General features: G+C 35.0%; 1 protein-coding gene across 5 annotated transcripts in view; it reads left to right on the top strand.

The window, feature by feature from the left end:
• Positions 1–15172, top strand: part of LOC149074904 (uncharacterized) — a 177426-nt gene extending 162254 nt beyond the window's left edge. For all 5 annotated transcript variants that reach the window (XM_089245850.1, XM_089245854.1, XM_089245853.1 and 2 more), the window contains exons 7-8: positions 4937–5152; positions 13028–15172. In XM_089245850.1, coding sequence (XP_089101976.1) covers positions 4937–5152; positions 13028–13135 — 324 coding nt within the window. In that variant the 3' untranslated portion in view covers positions 13136–15172. The remainder of the gene's footprint in view (positions 1–4936; positions 5153–13027) is intronic.
• The last annotated feature ends 6450 nt before the right edge of the window (positions 15173–21622 follow it).

Here is a 21622-nt window from a genome sequence, read left to right as displayed (position 1 = left end):
GACTGAGGCCAAGACGAATGTTCAATTCAATTTGTTCGAGAAATGCCTAGGAAAATGGCAAAAGGAGGGGAGACATTCGCTACCGCATGCATTATGTAAAAACGCTCTTTTGTTATACATGGAGAGAGAGAGAGAGACAGTGGAGTATACACAGGATTTTTCTTTTCGGTGCTTTCATACGCTATGCATGGAATGTTATTCCAAGAGGGGAAAAAAATTTGAATTCAGGAGAACGACTGATTCCAATCATATGGTAATGTTCGGTATTCGATTCAAATGCAGATTATTTTTTGTTCTTTTGCTTTCTTTCAGCTCAAGACCTTTAGAAATACATTTTTATTCTTTTCGCCTTTTTTATGTATTGATAGGCATTGGAATATTCTGTTTTTTTTTCTTCACTATGTATTCAGCGTGACGGTACCAATCTAGAATTTTAAATTTGTGTGATCTTTGAATGAATTACGTGCCAGCGTTAGACCTTTTCTTCAGTGCGTTAATGAGTATAGTGTTGCATGTTTCGAGTGTTATTATTAGGGGCTAGGATTTTTATGCCTAGGTCTAAGAAATGCTCTTTGAAAAATGAATTTATGCCCTTAAAAACTGTAAATACGCACTATAACCCGAAGAATATGTCCTAAATGTTTTTTCACTCCTATCTCAGATATTACTTTCAGCAAAACAATGTGATATTAATAGTGTATTGATGCGGTCCAAATTATTTTGAGCCATTATTGTATGAACAAAAATTATTTGTTTTACTATAAAACACTATAGTATCAGAGAAAAAAATTAATAATATAGCTTTCGATATTTTTTCTACAGGTTATGTAAGGGTATGTACACGCACACAAAAATTATTCAATGCAAAAACAGAAAAAAAAAAAATTCCCATTACCTAGTCATTGAATACCTCGTTTATGTTTTTCAGTGTTGATATGCCGCAGCAACTTCCGTATCGCATAGAGTTAACGAAACAGCATTGTTTCCTCTGTACAGAACACAGCCCGAGTGGCATGGTGGTAAGATGCTCGTCTACCACCCTGAAGGTTGTTGTCAGGGTCCCGGGTTCGAACCCAAGGGAGGATCTAGATAAGATATTTTCCCTAACGAACTCGAGGCGACCACCGATAGACATCGCCTTCACTTCCAGCCCATCTCGCTAATGGCAGTAAATTGCAATATAGCGTTATGGTCAGAGTTGGTGTTTAGGTAAAGTAGTAGCACAGAGCACACTTTCCTCGCCGTATTCAGGAACGAATTTCTTCAGTTTCTGTCAAGTCCTCTATTTCATTTTAGACATTTTGAAAGAGAGAGAGAGGAAATTCGATTTCTCACAATAATACACGAATCACTCACAATCGATACATAAATTATTAGCGAAACAAACAAAGGAATGATTTTTACATCAAAAAAAGCTTTGTTATGGAACTATGAAGTTTTCCGGGGGGTTTCCTCCTCCTCTAAGTTCTAGTTACGGCCCTGATGGGGGGGGGGATCAGGATTTTAGTGATGTTTTCGTGGTACATGACCCAAAGAAGGTTGGGAACCACTACGAAACCAGACATGCACCTCGTCCATATTCCTCTGGGACTTCTAACGAATTGGTGCATGTTGGAATGTGCTTGTCCGTGTTGTGAACCTAATCTGGAGCTTGTTTCTGTGTAATACTTGTTATAGTGCTGCCATCTGTCTTTCATTTTTCGAACTACAAGTGAAGTGTAATGATTGAAGATTTCATTGTTGTACGTCTATTGCTGTCAGTGGCGAGACTATAACGGGGAGATCGGCTTGCATATCGTACCTCTAAGTTGAAAAGCACAGAAACCCAAATTCAGCCGACCACCACAGTGGCGACGGTGGGGTTTGAACCCGGACCCTCACGATGAGAATCCGTCACTATGATATCTCGACCACCACAGTGTATACATTCCATGAGCTTGCGCATGATTTTCAAAAAGGTTACCAGGATTATCAGTTGGCGCGTATATATTTCTGGTGTATGAGTGGATTTGGCTTTTTAATAAATGGTGGTATAGATGGCCCAGGTTGGTAGGAGGAGGAGGGGGTTATGTTTTAGAGACGTTTGTGAATAATTGGAAGAGGAAAAGCTCTCCCGCATCTTCGGACAGAGGCGAGTTTGAAGCGAAATCGGAACAGCGAAGGAAAAAAATTCCTTACACTAGCAAATATTGTGAAATATGCAAAATATGCCCTAAAATTTTGAAAATATGCTCTATCACGTAAAAAATAGTGAAATATGCAGACTTCGTCGATTTTTGTTGAAGTCGTTCGGTTTATTTGGTGGCAGTTTCACTTTATGCGGCAGTAGTACCGTTATATTCGATTTTAGGTCAGATAAAAGTGGAACTATTATCATTTATTGTAGAAAGCAAAGAGTCTTAGCGATATTAATTCCCGGACTTTCCCAAAGCATGGGTAAAAAATAAATCTGATGGCCAATCTGCCCTATTCGAGAATTTTATATTTACACAAATGCATTTAGACAATTTTTCATTCTTTTGAAATACGATGAAACGTGCAGTTTAATATAATAACTGCACGGAGATAAGAATTCGAAGTAACAAACTACGAGCATCGGTCGATGTCTATAATCATACTTATGATTCAATTAAAATAAGTGTGTCTCTATTCATTTCATTAGTATTATCCATCCCCATTGCAGCGCGGGCGAAAAGACCATGGCACATTCAAAAGATAATAACAAATCAACTAACTGACCTAAAAAAGGTGTTGTATGCACTAAAAATATAATTATGACGTAGAGTTTTTATATTTTGGTTAAATCGAATATAAAATATTTCAAACTTTTACTCACAAAATGGTCCTGTATTAAAAAACGCTTCGACATAACACATAAAAAAAAAGATATAGATGGTGTAGATCAATGATTCCCAACGTGGGTGTTAACGCCCCCTTTGGTGGGTGATGGAAAGTTCCAAGCAGGCGATAGAAGTTACGGGTTTAACATGGGATCCTATGGGCTAGACTGCGTTGGGGGGGGGGCGATGAGATAGAAAAATTCCTGAAGAAGGGGCGATGGGACAAAAAAGGTTGGGCAAATATGGTGTAGATCATGGTGTTCTGCGGGACCCTGGCATTCCCCAGACAGCTTTTTTGGGGTTCCTCATGATAAAACACCACGGAACACTTAAAAATCTAGTAACCAGGAGAGCTTTCAAAAAAGAAAATTTCTTGTGACTAATACTCAAAAAGCTCTACTTTATTTTGAGTTTTAACGATATAGAGTCTCTTCAAAGAATCTGCAGATTGAAAGTACAGCATAAGTCAGGGAAAGAAGTTTTGTACGTTAGTTTACGTTGTTTTTCTCCCTTCCAACTTTCCTTCGATTCTTGAATTCAAATATCTCTGCACTTAGAATATTTTTTTTTCCTCAGGAGAGACAGGGCAACAAGTTTCTAATTTGGTTTTTCAGGACAGGATGAAATCGCAACTATACAACCCCTTGCAACATGAATGACTCATCCGAGTTCTACATGTTATTTGGATACTTCTTCTAATTGGAAGTATGCCTCTAGAATAAACGGTTTACCAGTAAAATGCGGCAAGAGGGAGGGAATTGTTTAATCATCCTGAATATATTTCCAACGTAAAAACATCACTGAATAAGGACTACTGCTGTCACCTATCAAATAAAAAATACAACTGGTGTGATTATTCGATTGACATGAGACCGGTTTTTAATTAACGTGCCACGTAGAAAAAGTCAATTTAGTATTATATTGATAAACATTTTTCGAGCAATAATATTAGTTAAATTGACAAGTCTGTTTGGAAATTTTAACATTTGATGTTTCCAAATTGTAAACAAACATTGATGAGATGCGCAAAACTTCTTTTAATTATAATCGAAAATATTTAATATTTAATTAATTGTAACAGAATGGAATTGGGTTTTAGTGTTTTGCATCTTACTGATGTTAATTTACCACAAACAAAGAGCAACCACACATTATTGTTATTTCTATTATTATTTTTCGGATAAATATTGAAATATTTGTTTGAGTTTCGTAGAACTGCTTCATCATCAAGGGGTTCCGTGGAACAGCCTTATTACTATCCAAGGTTCTACGCGAAACTTTACGTTGGAAGCCCTTGTTGTAGATGCGCATCTGTTCAACGATTTTTGCCACTCATCATAAGCAATCTGGGTCTGTTTTTCATCAAATCAATTTTTTAAATATATCACGAACTATTTGCCCACCCTGTGTTATCTTGCTCCTATAAGGCCCACAAATAATCATAAGGGAAATATAACTGCAATTCTGGAAGTCTAAAATTTTTCGTGTTCTGCCGGTACTGCCGGTACTACTAGTTGTCGTAGCGACGGACTCGCATCGCGAGGACCCGGGTTCGAACTCCACCGTTGCCGCCACAGTGGTGGCTGGCTGAAGTTGGTTTTCTGTGTGTCCCAACTCCGAGGCGCAAATGCGAGCCGATCTCCCCGTTGAAAAGTCTCGCCGCATAGAGCAACAGGCCTCAAATGGTACACTAATTCAATCAATATACACTTCACTCCTAGTTAGAAAAATTGACGACTGATGGCAGCGCACACTACTCATAACAAGCATTACACAGGAACAGACTTCACAACACATACATGCACAGCTTCCAGCATGGCCCAGGTCTTCTTTGACAGACTTTGCTTATATCGCTTCAATGAGACGGAACGGTTTGCCATGATCTGGTTAGGAGGAGGTAAAAGTGTTAAAAATTTAGGGAAATTTATCAAACTTACCAAAATGGCCAGCGAAACTGAATTTACCACATTCACCATAACAGATATGAAAAATTCACGTTATTTCATTATAATTCAAAAAATATTGATTTTCTGGTTTAACGGACATGTGCATCTATGAAATTGAAACCTGGAAATCTCGTACCATAACTGTTTCAGATGGACTGTGAGGAAACGGGTGCCCATTCTCAGTGCAGTGGAGAGACCACAACATCTGGTTCATCGCTCGGCGTCGAAGTCAACCACCATCACATGAAACCGGAGGACGACGAAGAAGAAGGTGCCGAAGACGACTGCTCGAATTCAACCTCGGATTCCAGAACGGGAATGCCCGAATTCGAGATATTCGAAGCGAGCAATGGCACAACGGGATTAGTAAGTCGCACGTTTCCTTTCTCACTTTTCATACACACCCAACACTAAAAAGCCTTAGCTATAATGTATGACGGATATTTGCTCGAAAGTGTCATTCCGATATTCCGTACCACTGAAATAACAGTTCACGGGGAAAGGGACTTTCGTGTCTAATCTCTTTATTCGAGTGCGAAATCCTAATTGGATTTTGGGACGTCCGTCCCAACTGTGATATCGACGAGCTGCTGCATCCTCGCTTGTAGATGGACTCGCCCCCCTCCTCATTGTGAAAACTTAGTTTTACGGTAAAATGAGCTTCTGTGCCGCTGTTCATATACATATGTTGCGCTCTTTGATAGCCATTGCCGGTAATAACACTCCCGAAGATATCGGAGAAGGCACGTTCCGCAGCAATGAATGGGACACGCGGAATGTCTCTTGGTGTTACGCCCCATATGTCTACAACTACAATACTCGTTTATCACCAACATACGCGAGTATGTTCTCCCATTTCCAGGAATGTACAGCCATCGGATATTCAAATGCACATGGTGTAATTACAATTATATACTCTCTCTCTCTCCCGTCATCTTCGGTATTTCTTCGTTATTTCTCAGAACCAGTTAACGATGCGATTGTTTACATACTGTGTGTGTCTCAGTTATTCACATGATAATCTTATAACTGCCTCTAACTGATTAATATTTGCTTTTCAACAAATTTTGCCGTAACAAATATGGATGGCATATACGTCAAAATGCAGCAACCCAATTACAAATGCTATCCCCATCGAGTAATAAAAATGAATAGAGAAATAAATATTTTAGCAAGAGTAGCTGGCATTACTGCTCACTGGATCAACGGCATCTTTCTGCATTTTTCCACGACATTCAATATAAGTCTTACTTTCTTTCTGGTAACCAATTTATGAGAGAATAGAAATGGAATTCCATGCACGTGGGGGGTATTCAAAAATTAACTTGATTATTTTTTTTGCGTAAAATGCTTATGCAGTCGAACCTCGTTTTAACGAACGCCGTTATAGCAAAAATCTCGTTTCAACGAAAATTTTTCTAATCTTTAAATGAGTTTAATAAGTAATGTATGTAATTTCAGAGAAGGGTTAGTCTTTTCTAATTTTCAAGATGTGAATATGTCTGTCTTTACAGAACATTCGTTCAAGACATTTTTCATAAGCATGTATGATATCAGGTCATTCATTCCCGAAATATTAATACTAGTTTGCTAGTTTTACTTAACAAATATGATAAGCGAAACCAATCCAATAAAAATCAATGCCTAATTGATTTGAGTTGCTTTCAGTGCCGTCTTAACTCATGGGCCTACCCAGGCACGGTCCGGGGGCCTCATCAGCAGAGAGTGTGAGACAAAAGTGAGATCTCGTAAAAATTTTCGAAGTGACCATCTAAATTGGTAGACCAGCATTTCTAGCTAGATGGGGGCAGGGGGGGGGCGCAGAAGAATAATTTTGTCCGAGGTCAACGATGCCCTTAAGACGGCCCTGCCCTGGTTGCTTTGCGTTATTTCTTGAATTTATCTTCATTCTTTTTATCACCTCTAGAATATAAATAAGGCATTTTTCCCTCACTACCGAAATTCGCTACTTTGGAATTTTTTTAAACGAATGTAAAAATTTGTAGATTAGGAAATTCCTTTATAATGAAATTTGGTTATGAAGAAGTGATTTCTTTGGTCTCTTCGAATTTGTTATAACGGGATTCGATTGTATCTCATCGAAAATTTAATTGTTACATTTTAAATTATTACTTTACGATGTGTCTCATTTACAGCGCTAGATTTTCTGTAAATATTAGGTTGAAAACTTCGCATGTTATCAGCAAAAAACATGTGATGAAAATTGACGTTTATATAAGAAACACTAGCTATAATACCCGGCGCTGACCGGGATTCTTCAGTTACTGGGAAAAATTGAAAAAAGTAACAAACCATTATAAAGACATATACACATCTGAAACACATTCGTAGGGAACCACAGCAACCAAAGTAAACATTCCGAGAGTGATTGTTGAGGCCCGAAAACCATTATTACCCGACAGTTTTTCACCCATTTCGGGCATTTGCCCTGCTCTGACGAACTTTTAAAGTAGCGTGGCTTTCAAATCGGTTTCCATTTGGTATATATATGCAAAATTTGGCGACGATCGATCTAAAATTGTAGATTTGTATAAACAACATACATACATACACAGATAGAAAAACAATTTTATATATATAGTTTAATATAGACATTAGTGAATACACATGCTAGTCTCGTGAAACTACATACGAGTATTGCACAAAGCAAGCAAAATATTTTCTTGCGAAAGTTTCAAACCATTTTCAGCATTTTATGATACAAGGTTGATCAAAAACTTAATATCCCTGAAATTACAGAGCAATGTGGCACCATAGCTCAATCACTTAAAATTGCCAGGCGGTCATAATAAAATGGTCACTCAGTAGTAGGAGTTAGGCTTCCCTAACACAATACCGAAACAACTGCTGTGAAACATTATTCCAACAATTGAAACAAATTTTAGGAAATGGCAAATCACTATTGAATAAATTGCATTCATTTTTCGTCAAACGGTCTGAAATAATATTTTTATACGATCACATTCACAATAAAGGACGTCATTCTCCCTTATTTAACGTTCGCTATTTTGTATAACGTATCGCAATCCATTCTGTGCGTCGACTTTCTTCAAGTCGATAAGTTCTTCCCTGTGTTGACGTTAACAGTCGTTAAGACCGAGAGTATTCCAGCCGAGGTTAACGAATGTCTTGCGTGTCGTTTAGCCATGATCATTTCGTGGCCCGTCGTCATCATTCCTGCCAATATTCTGCCAGAAGAGAAAAAAAATTGGGGGGGGGGGACATACAAACAAGCAAATAGATGACGGCCAATAAGGAACAGATGCGACGGGTCATCAACTACAATGGATAATGTGTCCCTGATGGCCATGCCATTATATTCTTATTTGTTGTTCTGCTTCGTCTCCACAGCGAACATCTCAATATCAAGAAAGAATAATTTTATTGTTTTACGATTTCAAAAACAGTTGTATAAACACTTATAATCATAAGTAATTAATTAATAAAGCATTTCTAATTCAACTGCTATGTTAATTTCGAATATTACAAATTTTTGTGATCGTATTCGAGGAGTAAATTCTAAAATAAACGGTACGTTGATTGCTATCTCGAAACTATACACAGGCAAGGGAGGAACGAATTGTGTATGTTCTTTTCGTCGCCCCGTTTTACGGGACAGACAAATTTCCCCATACAGTAGAACGTCCGTTAACGGACACTCTCCGTTAGCGGACTCCTCCTCGTTAACGGAAACTCTTCTAATCTCCGGTCCCGTGGAATAGGGCTTTAATGTACGGGGTGATTATAAAAAAACTATCCCGACATACGGGCCTCTAACTGTCATACCATTCACAGAAACTGAATGAAATTTTGGCATAAGGTATTTTGAGGTATGCGCTCAAGAATGATATGGAAAACAACAGTGTCACTCTAACAGTTATGGTTACAGTGAGAAAATTTCGAAAATATCAAATGGCAACACCAAGTTTTTTGTATTGGAATGCGATCTCCGTACTGAAAAACCCTAAATAGCGTTGGAATGGCACCTGTAGCACGAAAATCCCCGGAGCTAGGCAAGGAAAAAGGACTTTGCCGTGCACCAGAGCATTAATGTTCGTTTCATTCGTCACACCGTTTCTTCGGCTGAGATCCCAGCCTCATTAGTCCTCCACAACATTCTTGAGCGCATACATCAAAATACCTTACGCCAAAATTTCATTCAGTTTCTGTGAATGGTATGATAGTTAGGGGCCCATATGTCGGGATAGTTTTGTTATAATCACCCTGTATTTCACTCCCCGTTAGTGGACAGTCTCGATAGCGGGCAGGAAAAAAATCAGGTAAATTCTAATTTGTGAACTTTCGTTCATAACTCGGGAATTTATGATATCCAACGGTGATTATGCATAATCCTAATCTCGTATACGATAAATATGATAATCCATCAGTTAAGAGTTTGATTAACTGGACGTAACTGGACAGGATGCTGATTCTGAATGTTAATGTTGGTTTTGTTTGCAGTGTTGATACGTGCGAAGAAAGCCAACATAACTGATAACGTTATGTTATTTCTTCCTCATACTCATCTTAATTTAATTTTTATTGCAATATATTCATAGTGCACGTATCATGTATAGGAAAAAATAATTAATAGGTTTAATGAAGAGAAGTTTTCAATATTTTTATTAGACTTTCCAACTTAATTTTGGAATTATGCGTAATCGCCTGTAAAAGTGATAAATATAGTGAAATTCAATGAAACTTTCTTTATCGAGACGATTGATGACTATGCATAACCACCGGTGTAGCATTTTTGCACACAGTAACGTATAGAAATCAATCGCAACCGAAGACAAACGCCGTATAAATAGAAAAGTCGTATAAACGAGTTTCTGTGGTATATCGTACTTCGACAATAGCGGGCACTCCCCGTTAGCAGACAAAGGTTCATGTCCCATGAGTGTCCGTTGTCGAGGGGTATATCATTCCAGACTTGGGGAGGGCGATCGTTTCTGGGCACCCCCCCCCCCCCACCACCACCACCCATCCGGTGCTGAGCCTGAGAGAAAACAGTTATCTCAAGCTTTGAATAGAGCATAGACAGGCATCTTCAGCTACGAATGAAGCGGTGATTGATATCTGCAGCTGGCTAATGCGGTGAAGACAGGAATCATCGGCTGCAAGTGGAGCGGTGGTAGGTATATATTTGCGGCTGCTAACGCAATGAAGACGGGCATCTTCAGCTGCAAATGAGCCGAGGCAAACATATCTTCAACTGCGAATAGAGCGGAGACAGGTGGATCCGCTCAGCACCTCCTAGAGATAGGCCTCTCCACTGTTTGCCATAAACGTCATTCAGACTACCTAGCAAGTTTGCCACATTTTCACACACAGCATACTATTAGGTTTCTCCTTATTTTGGCGTAGAATCTTCCTGATCGGCTCATAAATACCGCATGATCATTGGATTTAAGGCATAGAAATCGCCAATTCAGAGCCCGATCATTTCTTTTACTCACAACGATGATACTAGCACGCGAGCAGGGAATTTTTTTTCCTGAATATTTCTTCGGGAAAATGAACCACTTACTGACGTCACAAGCAGAGTGCGGAGGCCTTCTCCAGCTATTATTCGGCTCTTGGGAAGGGCGATTGCCCCATTTTGGATCCGCACTTGCTACAGCAGAGATTAAAAGTATTTGTCATTTCTATGCCTGGCAATACCAAGATTTGTCAGATATCTATCCCTCAAGAACTTACGTCTATTTGCGTTTGAATGGGGCTGCGGGGAGTGGGCTTTCTGATGAGTATTAATACTAAGAATCGAATTTTGTTTTTAAACGAGCTATTCGTTTGAAGTTCGCAACATCTGATATATCCGATTTATATCGAATATAATTTTAATTAATACATATTGAATTATAACTATATTCAATAAAATTGAATATACTTTTAATTCAATTTTATTGAATATAGTTTTAAACAGAAACAATGTCGAAATACGCTTCTACGGCATAAAAAGTTGAAAAAATAGTTTAAAAAAGTTAAAAAAAAAACATTTTTTACAAAAAGCTTAACAATAGGCAAAAAAAGTATTTATGACGTTTTGCCCTTAAACATCCGGGCTTTAATTGCCACATATTCGTTAAAAAATTCATTTTTTTCCTTACACTTCTTGATAAACTATAGATAAAATTTAGGAATCAAATTTGTATCCAAGCGATTTCCCGTTGAGTTCACTGCAGCACCACAGGTTGGCTAGACACGTTTTGGAGATGAAATTATATTTTGAAAAATTGTGATGTGTTATTCATATACAGGGTGTTCTGTTAATGGGCCGACAAACTCAGAGGGTTGTTAGTGAGCATCAAGAGGAACAAAAATTACAATGGAACATGGCGTCACAAACCACGTTGAGATGGTGAAAATCGCGTGCAGGCTCGGAGTCCAGATGAGGTGGATTGGACGCGCGGGACACGTTGCTTGGCCTCCCCGTTCGCCGGATCTCAATCAGTGAGACTTTTTCTTATGGGGTCACCTTAAATCACTTGTTTATGCGACGCCTGTCGACACACCAGAGGATCTCGTAGCGCGAATTGCCGTCGCTGCGGCAGACATCAAGGCAGGTATCTTCCAGCGCGTCCGCGAATCGTTTTTACGTCGTTGTAGACTGTTCAATGACGTTAGCGGCCACCACTTCCAACAACTCTTGTGATAATTGATAAAGTAAAGCTTTTCTGTAGTTATTATTCTACTTTTTGTCGTTCCAGCGTGACGTTGAAACCTGAATGCGTTTTTCAACCTCTCACCCTGGTTTTTGACACCATGTTCCTTAACAATTTTTGGCCCTCTTGATGTCCACTAACAATCCTCTGAGTTTGTCGGTCCATTTATAGAACACCCTGTATTTTAAATTTTATTGGGGCGAAAGACTATATCTTAAACTAAACTGACATCTCTGGGAGGGCAGTAATCGGAAGCTTTCAAGAATTTACCATATACAGCATAGTTTCCCAACATTTTTTTTTCTCCCATCGCCCCCCCCCAACGCAGTCTAACCCATAGGACCCTATGTTAAACCTGTAGTTTCCACCGCCCCCTAGGGAGCGTTAACGCCCACGTTGGGAATCACTGATATTCAAAAATTAAAGTTGAATGGTGTCACTATCCCGGATGGAAGCGGGATCACGATTTGGGAATTCTCATTGACGAGAGTCTTAGGTTTTCCAAACATTGTTCAGCGGTGGTCAAAAAATAAAATAGAATGCTCGGTTTCATTTTCAAAAGGTCTCTTCACGTTCTCCTAAAGTCATTGTTCTGCTTTTCCGAGGCTTAATTTGTCCTGGAATGAAGTATGCTGTAAGCTTTTAAAGCCCTTACGTTCAGAGGAAACATAGACCTTGTTGAGGGAGCGCAGAGAAGACCTACGCGTGCTCTTGTTGGCATACAAGACTTGAGCTATGAAGAAAGACTTGATTTCTTGAATATGTTTGCATTGAAGGAACGCAGTTGCGGAGGGATCGAAGTATCTAAAATTCTCAACATGAGGATGGACCATGAGTTATTAATACACCGCCAATCAACTGCTTCGACAAGGGGACACCAGTATTGTTTAGTAAGGGGCAATTCCAGGTTGTGGTGCCACAGAGAGTTTTTCTATAACAGCGTTGTGGATAAATGGAAAAGCTTACCTCCGGGAGTCGTGAATTATAACACAGATGACATGTTTAAAAAGAAGTACGATGGACATAGTTGGATGAATTGAGAAGTCATCCTCACTGAGATAAATAAGACAACCGCCATCTTTTTATGTGCAGAGTGTGTTATGGTATAAAAAAAATGATATAATAATAACCTAAAAAATTCGTTCGTAAAAGTGGGGTGACCGTCAATCAGGGGTATGAAATGCGTACTTTTATTATAGGAAGGGAAATAATTATTTGGTCGTAAGGGAAGGGGTAACCGCATCTCTCTCTCTCTGACGAGGTTGTCCGTAATGAGGGGTTTTACCGTAATACAATTAATACAGGAAACTCCCCGATACGGTCACCCCTCTTTTACCGACAATATTTTGTGCCGTGAATGTCCGCAAAAAAGATAGGTATCACTGTATAAAACTCCAACTTCGGAATCATTGTTACAATTAAATGCTGCCGCCTTTGGATGTATTTTGCTAATGAACGAAATTATACAAGCATGACACAAATTTCTACTAATCAAACTATTTTGTACGGTTACCTTCTCAGTACGATAAAGTACTTCCCGATTCTATTTTTACAGAGTCTGGTCGAAGGAACAGAGTCTAAAATCGTAGATTCAAACCAGGTCGCCGAAGACAAAGCAGTCGACACCACCGATCTCCAGACACTTCCCATCGGAGAAGGTTAAACGTTATCATCACGTGACAGGAAAATATACGGTAGAAAATCCATCACACACATAAATGGACTGATCAGACCTCTTCGCAAAAAAAAAAGTTTGAAACTGATCACTATATACTATTTTATGTTATTTTATACTGTTTGTTGTTTATCATCTTATATTGTTTGTTTTTATTCCGCTCCTATTCTATAAACACGTGTGAGATAAGCCAGAAATAACCAATTCATGTGAATATATTCTTAAGTTAATACCGCCCATATACAGGGTGCTGCCTTGAAGTGGCAGCAAACTCAGAGGAATAATATTAGGCATCAACAGGAACGAAAATTGCAATAGAATATGGCTTTGCAAACCACGTATAGGCGGTGAAAATCACAAAAATACTTATGTAGACGTCGAGTGGCAAAAAGCCAATAATAAGTAGGAGAAACATTTATTTTACGGCATGATTACAAAATACTACCTTTTTTCTTTCGAACCGAGCACAACTCTGGTCTATCGCCATGGACAATTTACTACCGATTGAGTTGTCCCGGAAGTGTGAGTATGTATACCTAACAGTCTCAGTGTGTATATAGAGTTATGTGTGAACTTTTAGTGGTGCCACAATACAGCCTGAGCAGCACAGCTCGATGTCCGAAAGTAGACGAAGAGAAATGATTACAGGATATTTTGTACTTATTAATGTAATTTATTATGTACACCACAGGCTGCGTTGTAATCATGTTGTCAAATAAATGGTTTTTTTTCTACTTATTATTGGCCTTTTTGTCCAACTCGACGTCTTCATAAATATTTTTGCGATTTCCACCGACTAAACGTGGTTTGCGATACCACGTTTCTATGGCAATTTTTGTTCCTCTTGATGTCTAACATTAATTCTCTGAGTTCGTCGCCACTTCAAGGCAACACTCTGTATACATATTGAACTATCAATTGTATTTATTCTATCCAAAGATTAAGCAATTTCGGTGCACAACAATTATGTAATTGCTGTAATTTATGTTAGTAAATCAGGGATAACTAATATTCAAGTAAATATATTCTTAAATTAATAATTCTTATTCTAAACTGATAATATTTTATTTGTTTTGCCCAAAAATTAACAACAATTTCCACGTGATTGTTATAATTTGTGTCATGGATTATTCTGAATGTAACTGCAATGATTTCGAATGTACTAGGTGGTGCACAGACACGAATAAGATTACGTTAAGCTCTATTTCAAAACCAAGAAGATAAAATAAATGAATCCGATAATAACCAAAAAAATTGCTTTTTTAGATACAGTCTGTAAATCATCTTCCAAAAGTTAAGCTCGCGACGGCTTATATAACATAACAACATAACTTTAACCGCGTCCTTATGGATTGGACGGTTAACGGAACACAGATGCGTGCTACTCGGGTGCGCTGCAACAATGGATGTAACAGAAGTGAAAGTCACTCGTGGATTCCGTTTGGGTACTATAACAATCGACGAAAACAATTGTATTGTTTTGTTCTACACCGCACATACCCGAGTAGCGAGACGAAGAAGAGAAAGAGGCTAATCAACGATGTGCGAGAGTTGAACAAAAATGTTTGTCTTCATCTCGATCTGCTGATTGGTCCGTTTCTCCCTTTTTTTTTCTTCCTCTCTTCTGCAGAGGAATCGTCATCATCACAACTTTACATTTCGACAATTTTGTCTCTATTCTCCTTCTCTTTTTGCATTGTGCGGATAGCTCTTCCTCCACACTTACGCATTTTTTTCTACCTGGTCGCAATTCTTGGAACTCGTACCTCTTCGTTCCACCATGAACGCAACCTAACAGTAACCCATCAACTCCCCTTCATCATTACTCTGTTTAATTTTAAAAATTATTCTATTTTAAATTAAAAAGGTAAATATTCATAACATATTCCAAAAAAAACGAAATTGTTGATTCTAAAACCATTTCTTTCGCTAATTGTAAAATAATTTTTTTGCTAATGCTAAAATCATTTCTTCGCTTATTCTAAAATCATTTCCATCGCTAATTCTAAAAAAAATCATTTCCTTCGCTTATTCTAAAATCATTTCTTTCGCTAATTATAAAATGATTTCTTTTGCTAATTCCAAAATTATTTCCTTCTCTAATTTTAAAATCATTTCGTTTGTTAATTCTAAAGTCATTTCTTTCGATAATTTTAAAAAATCATTCCTTTTGCTTATTCTGAAATAATTGCTTTCGCTTATTCTAAAATCATTTCCTTCGCTAATTTTAAAATCATTTCGTTTGCTTATTCTAAAATCATTTCTTTCGCTAATTCTAAACTCATTTCCTTCGCTAATTTTAAAATCATTTCGTTTGCTTATTCTAAAATCATTTCTTTCGCTAATTCTAAAGTCATTTCGTTTGCTAATTGTAAAATCATTTTCTTCTCTAATTTTAAAATCATTTCGTTTGCTTATTCTAAAATTATTTCTTCCGCTTATTCTAAAATGATTTCTTTCGCTTATTCTAAAATAATTTCCTTCGCTTATTCTAAAATCATTTCTTTCGCTAATTCTAAAATCATTTCTTTTGCTTATTCTAAAATCCTTTCTTTCGCTAATTCTAAAATGATTTCTTTCGCTAATTCTAAAATGATTTCTTTCGCTAATTCTAAAATCATTTCGTTTGCTAATTCTAAAATCATTTCGTTTGCTAATTCTAAAATCATTTCGTTTGCTAATTCTAAAATCATTTTCTTCTCTAATTTTAAAATCATTTCGTTTGCTAATTCTAAAATGATTTCTTTCGCTTATTCTAAAATGATTTCTTTCGCTTATTCTAAAATGATTTCTTTCGCTTATTCTAAAATGATTTCTTTCGCTTATTCTAAAATCATTTCTTTCGCTAATTCTAAAATCATTTCTTTTGCTTATTCTAAAATCCTTTCTTTCGCTAATTCTAAAATCCTTTCTTTCGCTAATTCTAAAATGATTTCTTTCGCTAATTCTAAAATGATTTCTTTCGCTAATTCTAAAATCATTTCGTTTGCTAATTCTAAAATCATTTCGTTTGCTAATTCTAAAATCATTTTCTTCTCTAATTTTAAAATCATTTCGTTTGCTAATTCTAAAATGATTTCTTTCGCTTATTCTAAAATGATTTCTTTCGCTTATTCTAAAATGATTTCTTTCGCTTATTCTAAAATGATTTCTTTCGCTTATTCTAAAATCATTTCTTTCGCTAATTCTAAAATCATTTCTTTTGCTTATTCTAAAATCCTTTCTTTCGCTAATTCTAAAATGATTTCTTTCGCTAATTCTAAAATGATTTCTTTCGCTAATTCTAAAATCATTTCGTTTGCTAATTCTAAAATCATTTCGTTTGCTAATTCTAAAATCATTTTCTTCTCTAATTTTAAAATCATTTCGTTTGCTAATTCTAAAATCATTTCGTTTGCTAATTCTAAAATCATTTCGTTTGCTAATTCTAAAATCATTTTCTTCTCTAATTTTAAAATCATTTCGTTTGCTAATTCTAAAGTGATTTCTTTCGCTAATTCTAAAATGATTTCTTTCGCTTATTCTAAAATGATTTCTTTCGCTTATTCTGAAATCATTTCTTTCGCTAATTCTAAAATCATTTCTTTTGGTTATTCTAAAATCATTTCTTTCGCTAATTCTAAAATCATTTCTTTCGCTAATTCTATAATCATTTCTTTCACTAATTCCAAAATAAATTCTTTTGCTTATTCTAAAATCCTTTCTTTCGCTAATTCTAAAATGATTTCTTTCGCTAATTCTAAAATGATTTCTTTCGCTAATTCTAAAATCATTTCGTTTGCTAATTCTAAAATCATTTCGTTTGCTAATTCTAAAATCATTTTCTTCTCTAATTCTAAAATCATTTTCTTCTCTAATTTTAAAATCATTTCGTTTGCTAATTCTAAAATGATTTCTTTCGCTAATTCTAAAATGATTTCTTTCGCTTATTCTAAAATGATTTCTTTCGCTTATTCTGAAATCATTTCTTTCGGTTATTCTAAAATTATTTCTTTTGCTAATTTTAAAATCATTCTTTCGTTAATTCTAAAAATATTTCTTTCACTAATTCTAAAAATATTTCTTTCACTAATTCTAAAAATATTTCTTTCACTAATTCTGAAATTATTTCTTTTAATTATGTCTTACATTATTTCCTTTATTATATATTAATTTATATCTTTTAATTATATCTATTAATCTGTAATTATTAGTTCTTTCACAAATTTGTGAATTATTTATTGCTTTGATTGATTGAAAATTCCAATCATTTCTAAATATTCATTTGTAAGCTTAGAGGAGGCAAATGGAAGAGGGGATTTGGACGGCCCATGCAATCCAGTCACCATCTTGTGAAAACAAAAGCAAAGACAATATAATTCAATCAAGAAAACACAAAAAAATCGTTAAACTGCTCAGTATGAAGTATCATGCAAAATCCAGCGAAGCCTATCTATTCAATATAATAACCTTTCCTTTATAATCAAAACAAGTTAAAAAAAAGTTAATATAATGTAATGGAAAAAAACTATTTTGGAAAAATAAATCTATTAAATTAAAATTATTAATTAATTAACCATTGTTTATAAAAAAATTTGGAATAGTTTTATGGAGTTTGCAACGTTTATGGCAGTGAGTTCTAATAGAAATTTAGGCACAGAAATAAAAACTAAAAATTCCACTTTTTAAGTAAAAATGAAAAAAAGCATCCCAATAGAGGGACAATGGAAATTAATGGGTTAATTCGGGAATGAAAAATTATTATTATTTTCAAAATTTAACTTAACAATAACCTGGTATATGAATTTTTTTTCAATCATATTGCTAATTCAACATCAGAATTTTTATTTCAAATTTCTCAAACGGAAGATACTCGTTGCAAGAATTTAAACTAATATTAGCTCTAATGTTGCATTTGTATATAACATGTCTGTAACTTGCCGACACATAATAATTTCCTATGTCATAAGTATCAGTTCAGAAACTTGAAAGATGAATAAAGTTTTCACACACACAGTTGATTTCATCGGTTTGAAACTGTAAACAGACATTATCACAATTTTCTATTTGGGCTTCTTTCTTCAATTTATTTTCTTTTTAATTTCATTTTTTATAAATGCGTTAATATAGTCTACTTTTTAAACCAAATCGACGATCTCTGTTCTCTTAAATTGATAGCAATTTTTGGTGGTTTTTGTTTTAAATAATCATTCAATTCAACAAGGATTAGCTTAATTCACGATCATTCTATCAAAAATGACCCTATCTTAGTTCGAATATTACTTAGAGAGTATTGAAACCTTTAACTACAAAAATATATCAAATAAACTTTCCTTAATCATAGAGTAACGTAAGAGCTTCATACTACAAATAGAGAAAAAAAATTGATAAACTTTTTAATAAAGATCAGCAGTATAGAACATGATCACACAAAAAAAACAGAAGAATCGTTCGTAAAACTGAATATGAAAAACCTTGACGATAGCTGGTGCTTAAAACAATCAAAACTGGAAATCATTCAAGGTTAAAAATCATATTGGAAAGATAATTTATTTCGAATTCTTTTAATAAAGACTATGTCTTCATATCAGTGTGTAATAATTCCCCCATGTCGTAAAGTATCAGTTAAGAAAGTTTGATGACTTCAAATGTGAATTATACATTTTCTGTCGATTTCATCATTAATATAAGAAAAAAAGTTAAATTTGAAAATATGAATATTATTACAATTTTCTAGTTATATGGTTCTTTCTTCAGTTTATTTCTAAATAAATTTGATTTTTGAAAAATGAATGAAATGTCAATCGACTGATCAAAACAAATCGAATAATTAATATCTCTGTTCTTTCATATCAATAGCAATGTTTAATGCCATTTGTTTAATAAAATTAAATAAACACAGTTCTCTCATGAACCTTTACGAAATCACTATCTCAAGTATTGATGTAATCACGCGAATTGTGAATTTTTCATCCGAAATATCCATATGAGTTTAATTTCGTGGATTTGTTTGATGAGTATTGGAAATTAAAAAGAAAATGTATATCAAATGAACTCATTCATGAAATTACTTAAAAACTGCATACTACAAATAGAGAAAAAAAAATTCTAAAACTCTCGCAAATAAAGATTTCAAATAGAGTACGCAATCGCAAATAAGTACTTGGGGTTGAATTTCACAGAAATTTACTTTTAAAAAGGGTAATTTCAATTAATGGGTTGTGCTTGGAACAGTCGAAACAGAAATTGCGTCAACTATGAGATTAGAAGTTCTTCGCGATTAAAAATCATATTAAGAAGATTATTTACTTCACACAAATTATGACTTCAGAACCGTTAATTTTCATACTAATTTATGATTATTTCAACTAAATAATTTTCAAAACTATCAAGTTTTATACCGTCTTTCTACGTTTTGGTTTAATAAAGATTTCGTCCTCATAACTGTAGAAATCATTGTTCGTTAAGTTCAAAAACTGGTCTGTATTGAACAAAAAGTACATTATATAAATAATATATATTTAATGATATATCCGCTATATGTGAGATGCATGCATTTTTCTCCAAATGAGCTCCAAAATTTAGCAATTCTCGTTGAGAGTGTGGTCTCGTTTTTAAAAAAAAAAATATTTGCTCTTGTATGTATAAAGTGTGTATTGATATGTATGTAAGTGTGTGTATATAATACATATATATATTTCTCTATGTGAATATGTGCATGTACCCGTTCCTCACTATGTAAATACATGAATGAGAAAGAATTACGCAAACAATTACCTGTAAATTAAGGTTTTCTGAGGTTAAAATCAAAGGCAGAAGCGAAATGTCTTAAAAACATCAACTATAATGATAAATAACCGTTGACATAGAAGTAACGGAATCCATTGTGAATTTAAAATTTTTGTTACACTTCCAATTTTACGTTTGCTCAAAATTTTTCTCCTATTAAATTATTTTCAGTAAATTTATAAACAACGTACAATTGTACGTCAAAGTGGTTCTTAATCATTTTCCATCCAGCAATCCCAGTACTATTTAATTTCTTATTCAATCCTCTTTGAATAACGTGTTATTTATTTGTTGAAAATTTGATTTACTTAAATAATTAAATAAAATATCCATCAACTAATTAATATAAAGTTGTAAAATATTAAAAAGTGATTGCAAAAGTAATTTTATTGCAGAAAAACATGCACACAGGTTTCAACGCAAAAAAAATTAAAATTACTGTACAAGTCGATTTTTAGAGACTGCTTTTTTCATAACAATACCTCTAAACTGAGGTTCTTTCTTTGAAAGGGAACTACCGCATACCATCACTTACATTAAAGCGATTCCTGATTTTTGTTTTCATTAGTGGAAAGTGGCGAAAACCTAATTTCATAAAGCTATAAGTAACAAATGATAGAAATGTTTGCGAAGCTGCCATCACCTGGTGCTCAAATGGTTCCAGCTAAACCAAATTTGTTCTTAATCAGAATTTTGAAATCCCATTGGGATATGTGAGCTGGAACACATTTGAGGGAATGCAATAATCTTTTACTAAACTAACCATTATTCATAGAATTTAGGTCGAAAAAATACGGATCTACCATCTCAATCACAAAAATGAAATTTGCAAACATATCTGCAAATAACATAAATGTGTGCTCTGTATATCGCTGGAAGTATGAAAATTTTGTGGAACTCATTTCTGCCAGCAAGAACTTGAAAAACAAGGTGTTAAAATGTGGGTTTGACTCATATTGGCTATACGTAGAGATACTGATTTTTTCGAAAGAATGGTAGAAATGAACCCCCGTTTTCTTGTATGCCAAACGAAGGCATAGGCTTTTGAAAGGCCAACAATATTGCATAAATAAATAACGAGTGCTCTACCACTAGGCTATGATGACAGATAGAATATTTCTTTCTTGGAGAGTAAATTCGCTGATCGGCACCGTGCGATGGACTGTGACACTGTTTCTCTTTTTGACTCATAATGGAAAATTGAAGTACTTCGAAAATTGAAAATGTTTATTTTTCTGTCATTTTGATCTTCTCTAAAAATCAACATGTTATAATTTCGTTTTTCCATCCCGCAACTCAAAAATGCTTTCCCGTACCCTGGTTAAGAACCACTGGTCTCTCTCTATCGTATTGTGGCTTCGTTCCCGTCGTTTTTCTATAAAAAAAAGTTACTGACACCATTTGCATTTACAAATTGCTGAGCTATCCATCAGAGACATTTGACAAATTTCCGGACGGGATGTAAAAGACCTGGAAAAATTCCGTTGTTTATTTTCCTTATATGAAAATTGCAGTTTTCTTTATTATTCTAAATTACAATTTCCCTCACATGAAATCTTTTCAGAGTTCGTTTGTGATCTTTTTGAACAGATGTAAGTTCATATGTTATTTTTTCACTACGCACTCAGAAGAAAGTAAATGAAGAAAATAGGTGTGTGTACATAAAAATTGTATACGAGTATGATAAGATAACAACAATGACGTTAA

Source organism: Pholcus phalangioides, unplaced genomic scaffold (assembly GCF_987345545.1).
Source record: "Pholcus phalangioides strain wild (caught in Gottingen) unplaced genomic scaffold, Ppha-v1.0 ptg000016l_1, whole genome shotgun sequence".
In the NCBI taxonomy this organism is placed as follows: Eukaryota; Metazoa; Arthropoda; class Arachnida; order Araneae; family Pholcidae; genus Pholcus; species Pholcus phalangioides.
Note: the sequence above shows the minus strand (reverse complement) of the source record. Positions and strands in the feature narration are given on the sequence as shown.